At 41.9% G+C, this 20,926-nt stretch overlaps 1 protein-coding gene across 1 annotated transcript in view; it reads right to left on the reverse strand.

Moving 5' to 3' along the window:
• The window catches only part of abl2 (c-abl oncogene 2, non-receptor tyrosine kinase), a 59,696-nt gene that overhangs the window by 25,291 nt on the left and 13,479 nt on the right, over positions 1-20,926 (reverse strand). Inside the window, 1 exon segment of the mRNA XM_034136163.1 lies at positions 1-11. This exon segment is cut by the window's left edge and continues 154 nt beyond it. Coding sequence (XP_033992054.1) covers positions 1-11 — 11 coding nt within the window.

Consider the following 20,926-nt stretch of genomic DNA (forward strand, 5'->3'; position numbering starts at 1 on the left):
GTGGAGAGCTTCTGGAGGAAGAGGAGGAGGAGGAGGAGGGGGAAGAGGAGGGAGAGGAAGAGGAGGAGGGAGAGGAAGAGGAGGAAGAGCCGTTAAAACAAATGTGACTATAATGAACAAATTGCGGTTTCTCTGACTGATATTGATCGAGATATTCAGGATATTGGAGGGAACGATTGATTCATCATCATCATCATCATCATCATCATCATTCATAATGTATTGAAGACAGAAACTCAGTGCAATAAGTGGAGGGTAAAGAGTCCCAACATGTGGAACAATGATCACCTTCAGTATTGATCACTCTGCTGATCATTGTATGGATCATTGATAAATCCTTTGATGAATGAATTGTCAGAAGAGTGGAAAATGTCCAAAATCTACACAGATTCTAAAAGGTTTTCACTTAAAGAAAGAAACTAAGAAAAGAAGCCGGAAATGTCCATATTTTAGAGGCTTTTCTGAAACTTTTGCAATAAAAATGTATAAAAACAATCAATCGACGAAGAAAGAATAACATATAAGTGTATAATTTGCATTATAAAGGTTAGTGAAAGGGGGGTCACAAAAAGCTGTACAAATACAACAAATAAATAATAAAACGACTTAATATTCAGGTTTAAAGAAACACTGATGTCCTCTGACTACAGATTGAATTATACTGATCACAAAAATCTGCAGAAATCCAACAAAGCAACGGAAAAAACACTTCATCAGGTTCTCTAGGACAACACTGATGTTCTCGGACTAAATATTGAATTAAAATCATAAAAGACATAGAAAAAATATCGAAATCGCACTAACTGATCACAAAAAGCTGAATAAATCCAGTCAAGCAGAAAAAACCACGTAGTTATCAGGTTATCTGACGTCACACTGATGTCCTCTCACTAAATATATAATAATAACCCATCCTCCGTGTTTCTACCTGCGTCTCCAGGCTGCGGCCTCGGTCTGAACCCGGTCTGCAGGGGCTTGCCGCTCAGAGCGACCCACTCTTCCTCAAAACTGCTGCTGGCCTGCAGGCACCTCAAAAGCATCACTTTATTTAATCCTCTACCCGAAAAGAACACGTTATCGCCGGCTGCTCAAAACTAGAACCTTCCAGAGCCAGGTGAGATCTGAAGGGAGGGGGGGGGGGTAGGTGAGTTTATACAGGGGAGAAAGAGGGAGGAGCTTAGAGGGCGAGGGAGGAAACTATTCTCTCTCTACACGAGATGAGTGATTGATTACCATAGCACGCACACACACACACACACACACACACACACACACACACACACACACACACACACACACACACACACACACACACACACACACACACACACACACACACCACACACACACCACACACACACACACACACACACACCACACACACACACACACACACACACACACACACACACACACACACACACACACACACACACACACACACACACACACACACACACACACACACACACACACACACACACACACACACACACACACACACACACACACCAGCTGTTGCCAAATTCGCTGCATGTCTGAACAGCTGCTGAGCGAAGGGAGAAACTTTGAAACAGAAAATGAGTTTCATAACCTGGTTATTCTCGTCCAACAATAACTTGCAATTGGAAGCAGTGACTCAAACAATACCTAGAGGGGTTTATATAAATAACTTCAAACAATAAGGTGTAATCTGTGTCAACAGGAAGCAGCTTCTGTAATCATACAACTCTGTTACTGAAAGTTTTACTTTGTGACAAACTCAAGTTTTTGTGATGACTGTAATTTGTGTAATAATAAGTCAGGAATAATGTGCAGCGTTGGGCAAATGACACGACTACGTACTAAATGAACTGTTGGGAAAATACTGAATGTCCTCTTCCAACATGAGAGTAACATGATAACAAAGGTATCCCAACTGTAGCTGTGAACATGACAGGATGTATGATTACCTAGAAGAGCATCAGGACTGTTTGAGGCATATGATAGCTATGTGATTAACATGATGATTCAGCCTCTATGGAGATAGACATATGACAAGCATGCTCATTTCTGACGTGGAGCTAATCTGAAGTAAACATTGAATACTGCTTTCTATTCCTCCATCTTGTGACTGTGTAACTCCCTCTCTTGGATATCAGCATGTGAAGGACACTGTTTAGGAACTAGATGATGCTCTGTATGTGATGACTCCTTCCATTCTGGAGAGGATCACAGATACATGGATCCTGAGGTTGAAGCTCAAGCTGGGGACCAGGGATTATTAACATTTTGAAGTATTCAGAAAAAGACAGAATTTTGAGGAAAAAGTCAGAATTTTGAGATTTTTGAGAAAAAGTCAGAATTTTGAGATTTTTGAGAAAAAGTCAGGATTTTGAGAAAAAGTCAGGATTTTGAGAAAAAGTCAAATTTTGAGATTTTTGCGAAAAAGTCAAATTTTTTGAGATTTCTGAGAAAAAGTCAGATTTTTTGAGAAAAGTCAGCATTTTTTAGATTTGTGTGTAAAAGTCAGATTTTTGAGATTTTGAGAAAAAGTCAGATTTTGGAGATTTTTTAGAAAAAGTCAGATTTTTTAGATTTTTTAGAAAAAGTCAGATTTAGGAGATTTTTGAGAAAAAGCCAGATTTTTTAGATTTGGACTACTTTCATTCTGGAGAGGATCATAAATACATGGATCCTGAGATTGAAGCTCAAGCCGGGGACCAGGGAGATGTTTCCTAACATGAACCAACGACTTGACTCACATCAGGGGTTTCTCTACACAGATATATAGCATGAGTTCTGTGTCTCTGATCTTGTTAATAAGATCTTCTTGAGAACATGACTCTGTAAACAAGATGTCTCCTGACGTAAACAACAACGAGACGTAAATAACAACGTGACGTCAGAGCTCCGTAAAACAAAGCTGTCTCTGCCGTCTGACGCTCGGTTTGAAACTCAGATTTCTGGAGGAATTACAGTTTCTGAGGAACAGAAATATAGTTTTCTGATCACTTTAACATTTTTACGGGGAAAATCTGCATTTTGGTTTGAGGGCGCAGTGCTCCTGTTATCCGGGGAAAACAAAACCCGTCATATTATTGATTTAAAATTATCTTATTGCTTCAAATAAGAACAAATAGTCCCTTCCACTGCGTGCCAACGGCTGAACTGGCGCTACAGCAATGTAACTTAAAATGACGGCAACTCTGATGGAGGTTTACTGTAACTGTTCAAGGCTGTCCTGTCTTTCTGTCTTCTTCTGTTGTTCCCTTTAATGTTATCTTAAGGGAGGCTGTGGCGCAGTGGAGTGGTGCGTTGGTGTTGGGATCAGGGGAGCACAGGTTCAAACCCCTCTGCAGTCAGCATGTCGTTGTGTCCCTGAGACACTTCACCCCAAATTGCTCCTGTGGGGATTGTCCACAGTATTGAGTATGGAAGTCGCTTTGGATAAAAGCGTCTACGAAGTAACATGTCATCTTCAAATGTTTAGTGTCTTCGAGAATAGCAACTAAATGATTAAATTCTACTTCTTAGGAAACAAATCACAAAGCGATGATTTGCAGAACAGAAAGAGACAACGTCAGGAATTTAGGAGAAAAGCCTCAGTCATCTTCCGGATTTCAACATCTGCTGACGGAAAAACGACCACCTGAGAAACCAGGAAGCTATATGATTCATACCGACTGCATTTATCCTATTTCACAACTAGAAACAGAACAGATCTTCCTTTGAGAACAATAGATATACATTATATATCATTTCATCATGATAGTTTTATAAGAGCCAAACAAATGCAAAAACAACGTCAGGTAACACTTTAGATTAAGGTACACTTATTCACCATCAACTAGTTGTTCATTATCACATTAGAGTCAAACTAATAGCTTATCAGTTATGAACAAGACTTCACTTTAAAATAGGGAACATATTCTGAGTTAGAAAAAACACATTATGAGTTATTTTGACTCAATTAACACTTTTAGTTTCACGTCTTGTTACATAAGAATAGATCATATTTGTTAGGTGTTATGAGAGAATGCCTCATTACGCCCATATTGAGCAAATTAAGACCCTAACTCACATGTGTCAAACTCGAGGCCCGGGGGCCAAATCAGGCCCTTGGTGGATTTAATTTCGGCCCGCAGGATAATTTCTAATTTCTATTAGATCTGGCCCTCCGGTATATTGCACGCACACCTTCACTCCATCCTGAGGGTCTCCTCAGCTCAGAGCCTGACCCCAAATATTGATGACCTTGCACCCAAGATGAGATGCCAAGTATCTGAGCTAGCATCACAGAGCAGCACACTGAGTTTACATGTTTCCTTCTGCACTTTCTCTCTCACGACAACAGGGCATATTTGGTTTGTTCTTTGAGGGAAATAGTTTTGTTGAAGCTGTTGTTGGCCTGTGGAGAAATGTACTCATAAGAAATGACTCTGGAGAAGCTGCAGATAGAGCCATAAGAAATGAATGATTATTTAAATTTAATGTTGTTTTTATAGGCAATCATTTAAGCTTTGTTAGTTCCAGGTTTAATATGTGCAATAAGTTCATTTCAATAAGTTCTGCAATAAACATTGAACCAGTCCGGCCCCTCCACTAGTACCCATTTTTTAATTTTGGCCCACTGTGTATTTGAGTTTGACCCCCCTGCTCTAACTCATGTACAACAACTTCCGTACGTACAATAAATAAGCACTAATTAGAGGGTTATTGAGGACAAACTCTTAGCTAACTTGTAGAATATGGTCTTGTGGAATAAGGCATTACTAAGTGTTTTATACTGACTAATAAAGAGCCAGTATATTGCTAATATGCATGTTAATTAACAACTAGTTAATGGGTAATTTGGGTACCTTCATATAAAGTGTTACCCAATGTCAAGCTAGAAGGGAAGCTGGTGTTGAATTACAAGTGTAAAAGTCTGAAGTCTCTAAAGTTGGACAAAGATTTATTATTCTGCCAAAGTAAGTGAGAAAGGAGGATCTACGTTTCTGAGACCTTCAATATGATAGTCAGGACATATACAGATATGTTTCCAAAACACCGTGAACGTTGGTCCATGCAAACCTAAAGAGTAAAGTGTGTTTCATTGCAATGTTTGCAGAAAATCACAAAAGCAGTTGAAGGAAAACTGATCTCTAAGGTCAGATAAAGGAGTAACAATCACACTTATATCTGAAATCATTCATCCTTTTAGATTTGTGTTCATTTGAGAATTGAGAAGTCAAACTTGGCAGATATTAGACGCCAGGGAACCTCTTAGTAAGTTAGAAAGATGCAAGTGTCCAGATCTAAGCTACTGAGACACTTAAAGGTCCCATGTCATGGCCATTTCTACTGATCATAATTCCATTGTTGAGGTCTACTAGAATAGATTTACATTGTTCAATGTTCCAAACTCACATTGGTTTCTCATACAGCATCTCTGTATAGTATGTGCATTCACTCTCTGTCCTAAACGGCTTGTTGGAGCTCCTGCCCCCCCCTCCCTGTGAGCCCAGTGTGCTCTGATTGGTCGGGACGTTGGTCGGGACGTTGCGAGGCTCGTTGCTGCTGCGAGCTGCTGCAAGGAGCGGACAGGTTTCCGGGTCGGCGATACAGCGAGACCAAGCGAAACTCATCCTGAGCACACAAACACTCACAGCCGAAGTAAAAACAATAAGTGTGGCTTGATATTGAGTAAGAAAAAGGTTTATAACGCTGTGAGAATGGGTCTGCAGAGAGCATTTCTCCACCATCCCAACTCGTCTATTACCAGCGTTCAGGGAGCTCTATGCAAGTCAATGGGACTCCCTGTTAGTTAGCCAAGGGATCCTGGTGTGTGAGGTGCTCCGCCGATTGGTCCATTTGGGCCAATCCGGTCATTTGTTGTTGATCTGGGTGTTCACACGTCACAGAACCCAGGAAGCAAACAATGGAAAAAGAGAAATCTCCACCGAGGCGTTCTGGGGCAGCATAGACAGGTCTTTTCTGTGTTAGAGTTTTACTCCCTACAGGGTGTACTTTGAGGGTTTGTGACTCTGCAGACCGTTCACATGCAGAAGCTACAGAACACAAGGGGACGGGTAATAACCAGAAAAGCATGACATGGGACCTTTAATGTCATTTAACCTTAGTATATACTGAATTCTTCCTTTAACAAGTAAGGGTTGGTGCATGCAAACCGTACGTTTTGAGGGTTTCATTGCAGTGTTGGCAGAAAAGCATCAAGAAATGGAGCCTTTCCCCACATGCCATGCACACAGATGAGTCATGTTCAAATCGACACCATATCCTTCTCTTTTGCCAAATAATTAAGCCCAAAAGTGTGTAGTTTGTCCACACACACACAACCCTAACCCTACGTTATCCAAACCTTCCCCTTCCTCACAGCTGCAAAAATGCAATAAGAGAGCCAGAGACAATGTGTACGAAATAGTAAACAAATATGAACACGTGTCAGGATCACTGCTATTTTGGACATTCTGTCAACAAGTGTTATGATTACGTTTCCTTATTGCAAGCTCTGATATAATAAACCTCTGGAGAAGTGGATCATAAAGTATGAATCTGTAAGTAATGGAGCTGCAACAAAGATTTATTATTCTGCCAAAGTAAGTGAGGAAAGATGCTCCTGATCCAGATCTAAGCTACTGACAGGATGAATACTGATTCTTTCCAAAACACAGTAGAGGTAGGTCCATGCTAGCTTAAAGTGTTTCATTGCAATGTTGGAGGAAAAGCATCAAGAAATACAGTTCTCTCCAGCGTTAGTCTGCACCGTGAGGCAGACACATGCCGTGCAGACAGATCAGAGCAATATCCAAACTATTATCACAAAATATTTCTCCTTTTCCAGACAATCAAGCCCAATATCGTTCACATCTTCACTCACAACGCTTGCCCACCTTTGTTTTGGACCAGAATGCATTGCAGCGCGGCGCTGGCTGTCACCTGACTCAGCCACAGCTCCCAGTACATCTTCTATTGATCTGAAGCACAGAGACTCTGAGCTCCTCTCTCTCTGCTGCTCTGACTCCCAACTGTCGTGCTAATAAAGCTCCAGAGAAAGAAGAAATGTCCGCGTGAGGGATAAATGAAGTTTGTCTTCTTCAGAGCACGAGTGTACATTCTCCCGGAGCTACTTCATCCCAGGCATCTCGAAAAAGGAAACGGAGCGCCGGAGACCCCCCCAAATAAAGTGTTTTTATCCTTAAATCCACCTCCAGTTACTCCCTGCTGGTTTGGAGGTCCGGCTGCAGAGAAAAGACTTCCATGACTGATGTTATCTGCGGGGAAACGCACTGTGAGCGATGGCAGAACGAGCGTGTGGTAAAGAAAGGAGGGGAGGAAGGATATATGATATGGAGGAAAGGTTGTGACGTGTGTGTGGGCATGGGATTTACATGGGAGTCAGGACACACAGAAAAGGAAGCTGTATTCCCTTAGTTACATTTATATAAAAAAAAATTCTGATTACTGTAATGTTTCGGTATATCGTGGATCACTAGCAGGATTACAGGGTTAGCAAAGAACTAAACTTTCCAACAAACAAAAAAAGGAAAATTCTCAATTTTCGAACTTTATTCAATTCCTGACTTTTTGTATTAAAAAAAAAAATCTGACTTTTTGTGTTCTGTTCTTTTCTGTAATACTTTAAGTGTGTCTATACGCCTACTGCCTGAATCTGCTTTATAAAATGTTTTCTCTTTTTATTTACGTGGCCCTAATCATCTTGTTTTAAAAAATGGTCAGGGTCCTGATTGTATTTCTTTTGACATATTTCTGACTTCATTTCCAAATTGAAACTTAATTGAAAAAAAAAATCAGACTTTTTGAGAAAAAATATAATTTTTATAAAATTCTGCCATTTTTCAAGTTTTGATATTTTCTAAATTCTCACTTTTTATTAGAATTTTTTGTTTTTTACATATTTCTTACTGTTTCCTGTGAGCTCAGATTTAATTTCTGCTTTTTTAAACTGTAGCCTGTGCTCATGAGTTTCAGTTGTTTGATACTCAGATGAGATTACTTTTTTGCAGGTAACAAGTAATTGTAACAGATTACATTTTTAAAGTTACTCTCTCAACCCTGTGTGTGTGTGTGTGTGTGTGTGTGTGTGTGTGTGTGTGTGTGTGTGTGTGTGTGTGTGTGTGTGTGTGTGTGTGTGTGTGTGTGTGTGTGTGTGTGTGTGTGTGTGTGCAGTGTAGGGGTGTGCAATGCATGAAAACAGCAGCAGATGGCTGGTATGGTTCCCCCAAGGGAGAAGGCTGTGAGTGTGTGTGTGTGTGAGTGTGTGTGTGTATGTGTGTGTGTGTGTGTGTGTGACTCCAACTGCTAGGCCAACTGTCAGAGCTGCTCCTCTTACATTTCCCATCACCCTCCCCAGGAATGTTTATAATGAAATAGTGATATCATGCCATTTGTCAAAGGATTTTGAGGAATCTCATGTTAGACACGAACAAAAACACAATCACTGATTAGTCAAAACTCTGAGGTGCAAATTAATTGTTTTCCTAGCGGGATACAGTTCCCATAAGTTGGTTGTATTTCTTAAACTGTTTCCAAACCGTTGATACAGAGAAATGAGTAAGAAAACCCAGAAATGATTTAGCATTTCCTGTTTCCTCATCTTAAAGTCAATCGTTTTTTTGCTTCTGATTCTTTAGGAGTCTCCTTTAGGCTTAGCTGTAGTTCCTTTATAGCCCAACATTAGCCACCTTTAGCTTAGCGGTGGTCACGTGAAGTCATGTGACCGTGCTGTAGTTCCTTTACAGCCCAACATTAGCCACCTTTAGCTTAGCGGTGGTCACGTGAAGTCATGTGACCGTGCTGTAGTTCCTTTATAGCCCAACATTAGCCACCTTTAGCTTAGCGGTGGTCACGTGAAGTCATGTGACCGTGCTGTAGTTCCTTTATAGCCCAACATTAGCCTCCTTTAGCTTAGCGGTGGTGGCGTGAAGTCATGTGACCGTGCTGTAGTTCCTTTATAGCCCAACATTAGCCACCTTTAGCTTAGCGGTGGTGACGTGAAGTCATGTGACCGTGCTGTAGTTCCTTTATAGCCCAACATTAGCCTCCTTTAGCTTAGCGGTGGTGACGTGAAGTCATGTGACCGTGCTGTAGTTCCTTTATAGCCCAACATTAGCCTCCTTTAGCTTAGCGGTGGTGACGTGAAGTCATGTGACCGTGCTGTAGTTCTTTTATAGCCCAACATTAGCCACCTTTAGCTTAGCGGTGGTGACGTGAAGTCATGTGACCGTGCTGTAGTTCCTTTATAGCCCAACATTAGCCACCTTTAGCTTAGCGGTAGTGACGTGAAGTCATGTGACCGTGCTGTAGTTCCTTTATAGCCCAACATTAGCCACCTTTAGCTTAGCGGTGGTGACGTGAAGTCATGTGACCGTGCTGTAGTTCATTTATAGCCCAACATTAGCCTCCTTTAGCTTAGCGGTGGTGACGTGAAGTCATGTGACCGTGCTGTAGTTCCTTTATAGCCCAACATTAGCCACCTTTAGCTTAGCGGTGGTGACGTGAAGTCATGTGACCGTGCTGTAGTTCCTTTATAGCCCAACATTAGCCACCTTTAGCTTAGCGGTGGTGACGTGAAGTCATGTGACCGTGCTGTAGTTCATTTATAGCCCAACATTAGCCTCCTTTAGCTTAGCGGTGGTGACGTGAAGTCATGTGACCGTGCTGTAGTTCCTTTATAGCCCAACATTAGCCACCTTTAGCTTAGCGGTGGTGACGTGAAGTCATGTGACCGTGCTGTAGTTCCTTTATAGCCCAACATTAGCCACCTTTAGCTTAGCGGTGGTGACGTGAAGTCATGTGACCGTGCTGTAGTTCATTTATAGCCCAACATTAGCCTCCTTTAGCTTAGCGGTGGTGACGTGAAGTCATGTGACCGTGCTGTAGTTCCTTTATAGCCCAACATTAGCCACCTTTAGCTTAGCGGTGGTGACGTGAAGTCATGTGACCGTGCTGTAGTTCCTTTATAGCCCAACATTAGCCTCCTTTAGCTTAGCGGTGGTGACGTGAAGTCATGTGACCGTGCTGTAGTTCCTCTATAGCCCAACATTAGCCACCTTTAGCTTAGCGGTGGTGACGTGAAGTAATGTGACCGTGCTGTAGTTCCTCTATAGCCCAACATTAGCCACCTTTAGCTTAGCGGTGGTGACGTGAAGTCATGTGACCGTGCTGTAGTTCCTCTATAGCCCAACATTAGCCACCTTTAGCTTAGCGGTGGTGACGTGAAGTCATGTGACCGTGCTGTAGTTCCTTAATAGCCCAACATTAGCCTCCACCACATCCCTGCACCACTGTTAACAAAACAAAAAAGTAAGATGTTGTTCCACTTGTCCAATTTCAAACCTCATGTTCTGGTTAGTTTGATTGAGCGGGCAGTTGGTCTGCGTGGGGTGTGTCGTGTGCCCGTCCGGGTGCCTCAGTGTGTGTGTGTGTGTGAAGTGTAGCACATGTGCGCTCTGAAGAAACGACTGCTTTGTGTTGAGACATATTTGCAAGTGTGAGGGGCACGACAAGCCTGCAACCCTAAGACAGCTGGAACAGAGGTGACCCTGCTTCTAACACACACACACACACACACACACACACACACACACACACACACACACACACACACACACACACACACACACACACACACACACACACACACACACACACACACACACACACACACACACACACACACACACACACACACACACACACACACACACACACACACACACACACACACACACACACACACACACACACACACACACACACACACACACACACACACACACACACACACACACACACACACACACACAGAGAGAATCTCCCTCTGAACGCTGCTGCTTCCTCTGCAGCTGTTTGTACCTCCATGTGTTGGTCTAATGGATAGTGAGGTGGGCTGAAGATCGGAAGGTCGTGAGTTCAAATCCCGCCTGGAACACCACCTAGTGTGCCCTTGAGTAAGGCACTTAGCCCTCAGTTACACCAGGGAGAATGTCCCTGTAATTGGTCATTGTACGTCGCTTTGGATAAACATGTTCTCTTTACAACCCTCCACCTCGTGTCAGAGTATTAAAAACACCACAATAACATCAGCTAATCAAACACAATGCCGATGGTATCTGGAGCCCACGAGCGAAGAGGTGAGGGTGTATTTTTAGCAGCTGGAGAACAAAACACAGCAGCCAGAAATAACTGATTCAATATGCAGAACACGTGGTGACGGAGACACACGGCTGCAGGAAGCGCTGACAATAAAACGGAGACAATGCTGAGGATGAGACGACCGCTTACTGCCAAAAACTGTGAGGTAATAGATCAGAACAACAATGTGAGATGGAGGGGCGGGCACATGTCTTCATATAGCCATACATGTAAAGATCAGGGTATATGCAGGAATCCTGAAGTCAAATGTAATACCTTTCAAGACCCTTTCTATATATTTTAAGACCTCATCGCCACTTGGAGTTCTAACCGGTTACCTTGGCGACACACTTTACCTCACATTGACTATATACAGTATTGATTGTCCTTCCTCCTTATCTTCCAACCATTTGGACGCAAACTTGCATTTTCCCATAACGATGTTGTTTAACAACCGGCGTAAACGGACCTTCGCGCGCTATCAAGCAGTGAGCGTGCGATGTCCTGTTCAGATGACGTCACATCCAACGGGATGCCATAAATAAACTACACAGAATCACACTACACACCTACGCAGTGATTACATTCAGGCACACTGTAGAATACAACCTCTTTGGACAATTTATATACTTATTGGAAACAAGCTACAAAATGAAATACCTTGGAAAATGCCGTTTAATACTTTTTAATAGCCTTCATTTTCGCTAAATTGATTTATCAACTTTTAATACTTTTTAAGACCCCGCGGACACCCTGATAGATGTATGAGTGATTTGGTAAGTGAAAAGCCAGATTATGTAGAAAATCAATCATTTTTCAAGTAGTAGAGATGTCCCGATCCGATCACGTGATCGGGGATCGGAGCCGATCACGTGATTTTCAAAAGATCGGAATCGGGAGAAAAAAATCGGGGATCGGGATTTTTTTAATTTTTTTAATAAAATATTTTTATTATTTTATTTAATGTTACAAAACAAAAATGACCATGTTCACTTCTTAAAGTCATCCTGAGGCCTTAGTTTTGGTTTAAAATTACTCAACATCATGTATGTGTTGCTTCTTTTGGGCTTGTTTTCATAGACCTGGTTGCTTATTTCTCTCAAATCTGGCAACAGAGTGGGCAGGGCGCAGTGTCTAATAGTAGCAGTAAGCTAACGAGAGGCTACGTTCAGCTGGTGACTCGGGAGTCGGGACAGAGAAAATGTCAGGAGTTTGGAAGTATTATAAAATTGAAAGCGAAGGCAGTGTAACAGCCAGATGCAATGTTTGCAAGGCGGAGGTTCCGCGTGGTGGAAAGAACAGAGCTACGTTCAACACGACCAATCTAATACAAACACCAACAACAACACGACGAGTACACAGCGGCCACTCAGGTAACGGCACTGAAACAACCGACACTTTCAGAGACTTTTAAAAGGAAAGAGAAACTGCCCCAGAACAGTGAAAAGGCCAAAAACATAACAGCCAAGATAGCTGAATTCATCGCGTTGGATGACCAGCCGTTATCTGTGGTGGAGAACGTGGGGTTTAAGGGACAACTTGAATGCTTTTCTCCTTTTTTTTCTCTTAATGCATTGCATAAAGATCGGATCGGGAAAAATCGGTATCGGCAGATTGTCAAAATCAAATGATCGGAATCGGATCGGGAGCAAAAAAAGGTGATTGGGACATCCCTATCAAGTAGTATATTTTAATTCAAGCATGTTGCTAACCTTCTTTTGTACACCAAACAATAGTTAACCATTAAGCAAGAAGATAATAGCCAGATGAGGACAGGAAACCAACAAAACATGTCAAGTAATAGATGGAAATACAGTATATATATATACACCCAGAATTCCTTAATATAGCCATACATGTCTAGATTGTTGGTTAACGAGTGCTTTGGTACGTGAAACACCAGATCATGTTGAAAACCAAGCATTTTTCAAAGTGTATATTTGAATTTAAGCATGTTGCTAATCATTTCTTGTACACCAAACAATAATTAACCATTAAGCAAGAAAACTATTGCCAGATGAGTACAGGAAATCAACAAGTAATAGATGGAAATACAGTATGTAGACCCAGAATTCCTTAATATAGCCATACATTGGTTAACATGAGTGATTTGGTACGTGAAAAGCAAGATTATGTTGAAAACCAAGCATTTTTCAAGGAGTATTATGAGTTTAAGCACATTGCTAACCTTTTTTTGTAGACCAAACAATAATTAACCATTAAGGCGAGACACCCCAGGTGAATAGGGTAATTTTTTTAACTTAAAGATATCAGCTAAAAATTTCTCGAGTTAATTACTTACAATAAGGCAATTGTTGTTTGTATTACAAGTTTTCTGAAATAGCATGTTTAAATATGCAAATGAACCATTATCTCATGACATATGCGCATATTTTAACACATTTCAGGAACCGAAATCTGAACTTTGGATAAAGCCAGGATCAAAATTATTGTTTCATTTTGTAGTCATATTAGTATCTAAGGCTTTTACAGAAGGGATTTTGGATATCTCTTTGTATCACTCCATAAATCAGAAAATACTGTCAACAGCCCTAAAATATCAATTTTCGCCATGTTTTTAGGTATAAAATGTTATATAATTCAGGCTATGAATTATATATGACCAACCCCTTCTGTAAAAGCCTTCATAATATTGATAGGAATATAACTGGAAGGTTTGGTGTATGTAACTGCTACTGAAGTGGAAATTTCAAACTCAGAGTAGGAGAAAAAACTCATTTTGAGAAAACGACCTTTAAAGATTGCAGTGTGACGCTAGCTAAACCCTCCTGTTATCTGGATGATAGCCTGCGCATCGACGCACTCCGTGAAGGTATTTCATGTTCGGGGTCATTTGTTTTTTGTATAACCTTGCTTTGTGCAAGTGACAATTGTTGTCGTCTCCTCTGTGAACGTTTATTTCTCCGTTATTTTGCCATTTTCAGATTTAAATTTCTAGCGGAAAGCTAACCAGGAAGTGCTTTAGCACACCACGTGACGCATCTGAACGAATCACGTTGTCAGAAATTGACACCAGCCAATGAGATTTCGTTTCTTGGTTTAAGACCCCTTTGCACTTTCACGATTGGTTGCTGATACAAAGGAAATGACCATATTTGGATCCGATGAGATTGTGCAGGAGAAACGGAGCTTTCTAACGATACCTCTGAAGACATGGTGCAAACAGCGGTCGCGGTACTTTATGTTACGTTAGAATGCTAACTTTTGGTGAATTTAGGAGAAATCTACAGACGCAAATAGACAAACTATAGTAAAATAAACACTTAAATGTGTATTTTGTACGTTTTCCTTCCAAAAGCCTGAAAGAAAACATGTTATGGAATCAAAATAGCACAAAATCTCAAAATTGACCAGTGCAGGAAAAACGATGTTTTTGCCTGCCGTGTCTCGCCTTAAGTAAGACACAGCCTATGCAGTATTTTCTTTCTTAGAGCTTTTAATGATGTGTTTCTATACCATCAACTTCTAAAATATCAAATCCTCAGGAAGACACAGTGTATGTTGACTTTTTGAGAAGAAGGATGCCTTTGTGGTCTTAATTTGTGAGATTCATTAGACTACATTGAGAGTGGATTTCCCCAGGTAAGGCTGCATGAAACTGACAAAAAGCTAAAACAATGGCACAGACGAGACGTTACATGAGACTTTAGGAAAGGTTGCATCAGATCCTGAGGAAGACTCATAGAGGAAGAGTCATGGACATTCAATAATGGAATAAAGGAGGGCTGTCTGGAGGGACCTGTTCTCAGTCTCTGTTGATATCACCTGATGAAGCTAATGAAATAACTCTTAATCTGGTTGGGTTTACAGACAGGAAATGTACCTGCTGGATTCTGGCTGAATGCACTTACTGTGATAAAAAACATTGGATAAAAGCATCAGCTAAATGTAATGTAATAAGATTGGTCACTGATGAACCATGTAGAAACAGCCCTTTGTTGTTTAAGCATTAAGCTTTTAAAGGTCACCTATTATGCAAAAAATAGTATAATAGGAGCGCCCCAAGACCCCCAAAGGACGGACTAAAGACCTCCAGCATGTGTCCCTAACATGTGCACTTAGGTTATTTCCATCATCCAGGGAAACACACCAGTAAATACACCTCACTATGCCCGCTCTCCAAGCCTCACATGGCGGACTCCTGACTACCAGCAGACCCTTTAAACACTCACTCATCCATAACCATGCGCACCGTGAGAACCCGGGGACCCGCACTCAAGCACACTCCACTCGGACTAAACCCCTCCATCCACACCCGCCAGAACCTCATGCCCCTGGTAACACTAAAAGGGGGTGGATTTTGTGGTGCTTTACTGTCCGCCCATCAGCATCCATATTCGTCCGTCTTCACGGCACCGCCACCCCTTCTGTGGAGGATGTTCTCATGCCCCTGGTAACACTTAAGGGGGTGGATTTTGTGGTACCTTTAAGAAGTGAAATTCAAGCACCTCTCAAGGATTCCTTTCCAGGATCTTGAAGCCTGTCTCTTCACATCTGAATTGTTAGTCTAAAGAACAAGTGCAACAAGTTCACCTTCTGTTGTTGTGAGTAAACAAAGCTGGTTTCTAACGTGTCTCCAGCTGAATTATGAACAATCCCTCTACAGTTTGAGAGACTGTAGAAAAGCTGGAGACTAGAGAGAGTCCGTTATTGTTCTAGAGGACGGGACAAAGGACAATAGACTCATTGTTGTTACATCACAAGTGTGCGTGTGCGGACAGGCTTGTTTAAGAGGATGAGTAACAGTTCTGCAGCAGATCTATTATATACACTCAATTAGGGCTGCAGATAATCAGCTCAAAGTAAAAGCTAATGTTGGGCTATAAAGGAACTACAGCATGGTCACATGACTTCACGTCACCACCGCTAAGCTAAAGGTGGCTAATGTTGGGCTATAAAGGAAATACAGCACGGTCACATGACTTCACGTCACCACCGCTAAGCTAAAGGTGGCTAATGTTGGGCTATAAAGGAACTACAGCACGGTCACGTCACCACCGCTAAGCTAAAGGAGGCTAATGCTGGGCTATAAAGGAACTACAGCACGGTCACATGACTTCACGTCACCACCGCTAAGCTAAAGGTGGCTAATGTTGGGCTATAAAGGAACTACAGCATGGTCACATGACTTCACGTCACCACCGCTAAGCTAAAGGAGGCTAATGTTGGGCTATAAAGGAACTACAGCACGGTCACATGACTTCACGTCACCACCGCTAAGCTAAATGTGGCTAATGTTGGGCTATAAAGGAACTACAGCACGGTCACATGACTTCACGTCACCACCGCTAAGCTAAAGGAGGCTAATGTTGGGCTATAAAGGAACTACAGCACGGTCACATGACTTCACGTCACCACCGCTAAGCTAAATGTGGCTAATGTTGGGCTCTAAAGGAACTACAGCACGGTCACATGACTTCACGTCACCACCGCTAAGCTAAAGGTGGCTAATGTTGGGCTATAAAGGAACTACAGCACGGTCACATGACTTCACGTCACCACCGCTAAGCTAAAGACGGCTAATGTTGGGCGTGATGACGTTTAGTCGTCTCTTTTAGACACTTGTTAGCAACCTCCCTTTTTAAATTCAATCAGACCTCCGCCTCTTCTACATCCTGGTGATGAAAGCCTCTCTGAGTAGGTGATTAAACACAGGAAACGCCCAGGACTCCGTTCAGCTCCATTCATACTGTCTATCTGGGAGTGAATCCATTAGGGAGTGGACACCAGTCTGAGCCTGAGGATCCTCCAGGAGGAAGATGGAGCCCTAACCCACTCTCGGGGCTTGTTAGGGTTAATAATGAGCTCTAAGTGCTTCCCTCTGATGATGAATCTGCTGATAAGTGCTGCTTTATGTGACAGCAGAGACGCTGGATGCATATGATGGAGACTTCTCGTCAAAACTACACTGATCTGCTTCATATATAATGGCAAATATACAGCTTCACTGGCTAAGGACACATCTTTCTTAGTTTTTTAATCATTTCTTGGGGGCTTTTATTAGATATTAAACCATGGAAAGGGTGAGAGGCAGCTAAGGCCAGTTCTATATTTTAATTATAAGGTGCGGAGCAGGTATGAAAACCCCAAAATGACTCAGTTTAGCACTTCCTGCTGGTCTGGAGGTCAAGGGTTTTCTGAATGTGTTTTTGGTTGTTAGCATGAAATAATATTTTAATAATACGACCCACTGTTTTTTTGTGGAAGGAACCATGGATGCTAACTTCTGCCTACAAAAATACGTCAATATAAAATAATGTGACCCGTTTGGTGCTTAACCCTCTGTTTTTTGTTGTACTTATGGTCTCATAACAATTTGTACATCCATGTGACTTCCCTGTGTGTGCTGATAGCTTAGCTTGTCATGAAAAAAAAACATGATATTACTTGATTGTGCAGCACAGAGGCAAACATGTGAAAACAGGGCTCAGACCTCAGAGAGTTAATGACATCATTCAGTGCTTTGGAAATATAAAACATGCATTTCAAAAAGAAAGTGTGTCCAGCAGAATCTACAAACACACTAGAATATAGGAAAATATTACAGAGACGTGATTACAGGAAGTGTCCTCACTGAGATCTGTCTGCTCATGTCCAACACATTATGCAATATGAGGATGGCGCAAAGTGTCTGTCTGTAGGTGTGTGTGTGTGTGTGTGTGTGTGTGTGTGTGTTTACATCCTCCCCATAGGTACAGAGGTGTGTTCCCTAGACACTCAGAAGTCTAACAAAAAGCCTTTTTTACTAATGCGAGGGTTTACAGAAACACCTGACTAATCTCAATGTCTGAGCAGCTAGTGTGTGTGTGTGTGTGTGTGTGTGGTGTGTGTGGGTGTGGTGTGTGTGGGTGTGTGAAGCTGTGTGTGTGTGTGTGTGTGAAGCTGTGTGTGTGAAGCTGTGTGTGTGTGTGAAGCTGTGTGTGTGTGTGGTGTGTGTGGTGTGTGTGTGTGTGTGAAGCTGTGTGTGTGTGCGTGTGTGTGTAGCTGTGTGTGTGTGTGAAGCTGTGTGTGTGTGTGTGTGTGTGTGTGAAGCTGTGTGTGTGTGTGTGTGTGTGTGTGTGTGTGTGTGTGAAGCTGTGTGTGTGTGTGTGTGAAGCTGTGTGTGTGTGTGTGTGTGTGTGTGTGTGTGTGAAGCCGTGTGTGTGTGTTTGAGCTGCTCTCAGTGACTCAGGTGAAAGCGCCTGGAGGACATACTTCACCTCAGCGTCAGAGAGCTTCAGGTGAGGTGAAGAATGCAAACCCAATGTTCATCACAGCCGTTGCTCACCTGTATAAACCCTGTTCCTCTTTTACACACTGACTCTAATTCCAAACTGGATTAACTGCATTATTTATGAATGAAACGACAACACATACTTGGAAGCTGAGCAACAGGGAGACGGCGTCTATTAAAGAAATCCTCAGTTGACTCGGACGTGAATTTGACGACTACTGGAATTTAAATGCAGATCGCTCGCTCCATCCTTTTCTCCACAAAAAGCACCTAAAAAGCACCAATTTCAATATTTTCTGTACCATACATGTGCTGTTAGGGTCCCTGATACTACATAAATCATTCTGAGAGATATTTAAATATATCTCTGTTATATTTTACCGGGAAATGAAGCAAGGGGAAGCACTTATTTTTAGGATATACCCAATTCCTCTTTATATCATTGTCTTGTAATCTGCTTCTATCGAACTGTAAATATGTTATTGTGGTTTTTATATATATATATGGATTTGACATAGGCTTGTATCTTGAATATCATAAATGTAAGGACAGACTAAGTCAATAAATAAAGATGGAAGAAGGTGATGAAACACTCACTAAGTTTGTCCACTACTGGATTTGTTGATTTAATAGACAGATCTGTCAAACTTCTCTCCATAAAAACTGTGTAAAATCACCACTTTCGATATTATGTTTACACGATATGTGCTGATACGTTTCCAGGAAATAGATATAGAAGGCCGGAAAGTCCCCGGTAATCCTTTATGGGGCAAAATCACCAAAAAGCAACGTAAAAATCATCAACTTTTATCCGTCTTTTCTCAGAATCATGTCAGACGTGTGGAGACAATCCTCAGAAAGACGCATCTCATTACAGTGTGTGTGTGTGTGTGTGTGTGTGTGTGTGTGTGTGTGTGTGTGTGTGTGTGTGTGTGTGTGTGTGTGTGTGTGTGTGTGTGTGTGTGTGTGTGATTCTAGCCAGTCTGTACCCAGCAGATAAGCAGCAGTGATAAAATGCCAGAAAATGAGGACGAATCCAACTGTATTTTGTTTTTACCCCATCACAGGTGCAGCTGTAGAGTTTAATGGCGCATTTCCACTGCAGCGCGTAGCACGGTTTAAGCGTGCCGTGCCAAACCCGGCCCGTTTTTTGTTGCGTTTCCACTAGGCGTAGTTCCGGCTAACGGGTACTTTTTCACAATTTTCTGGCTCTCCAAAATCGAGGTTCTTTCCGGGCCAACAACCGGGCTGAGTATGCTAAACTAGTGAGAGAATCGCTGGCAAGGGGGCTACAACTACAACAAAATGAACACATTTGACCCTGATTTAATTGTAATACACGTTTCAAAATGATGCCGAAGTAACAACATACTGATACCGGTTAGTAAAAACCATGAATTAATGCTTTGTCAAGTCTGCAGACAGACGGCAGGCGAAAAACCTTTTAAAATGCGTGTTTTCTAAATGGAGATTGGCTAAGCTAACGTTGTATATGCTCTGACCGTCCACACTCACAACAACGGCCTATACAGACATAAATAAAGCAGCGACTGTATTCACCATGACACAGGCAGTCTGTGGTTTGTACTTGTTTAACTTTTGTCTAGTTTCTGAATAGATATGAGGAGCTGTGAGCTCTGAGTGCTAACAGCTAACGGCTGATGTTGGTTTTCTGGGGTTCTCATTGAAGATGACGTCACGGCTCCGCCTACACTGCGTTACTATAGTTACTGCCCCAGCTCCTACACTGTAATGGAAACGCAGCATAAAGTGAGCCTGGCCTAACAAGGCCTAACTATATCGTACTAAGCCGTGCGAGGCCCTGCAGTGGAAATGCGCCATAAGACACTCTACCTATCAAACAATGAAGACGGAAACAGCTCAGGTGATGCACAATATCTTCCCTAACGAGAGGCTTCACTCGTCCAAAGACTCTTCCAGATTAAACAACCACACAGAATGTAGACGTTATAACGTGTCTGATTTGACGCAGTGAAATCATTTGTTAATCTGCTTTCTGTCACAAGTTACAGGAGAAATGTTGAAGCATATTGTTACCTTTTAAATATAAGGGTAATCATTCTGACATTTTGAAGTGCAAGGGGAAGTCTCCTGCTCTGTGTTTGTTGATATTAAAATGAGTACAAGATGTCGAGGTGCATGTTTTCCACTACAACTACTGTTCTGGATGGAAACTGCTGCATTGATATATAGTCACATGTTCAGTTTGGACGAGAGACAAATCTAAATTGTGTGCAAATGACCAACATCTCTGGATTAAACGTGTTAAATAAGGTCTGCTATTAAAGGATTACTTTCAGTATCTGTAACTGTCATACTTTCATATCCAAGCTGATGTCTTTAAAAAGGTGTTTATTGTGTAGGACGCTCTAAAGGAACTATTACATCTCACAGTTTGTGGATAATCAGTGTTAAAATGTGACTTATGTTTCCCCGGACTGACTCCGTAGTATCCTCTGTCTCATCATAAAGAGTCTCCTGATGAACTCTCCTACCATCTCTCTTGAACTCCATGACGTTTCTCACTGAGTT

Source organism: Trematomus bernacchii, unplaced genomic scaffold (assembly GCF_902827165.1).
Source record: "Trematomus bernacchii unplaced genomic scaffold, fTreBer1.1, whole genome shotgun sequence".
NCBI lineage: Eukaryota > Metazoa > Chordata > Actinopteri > Perciformes > Nototheniidae > Trematomus > Trematomus bernacchii.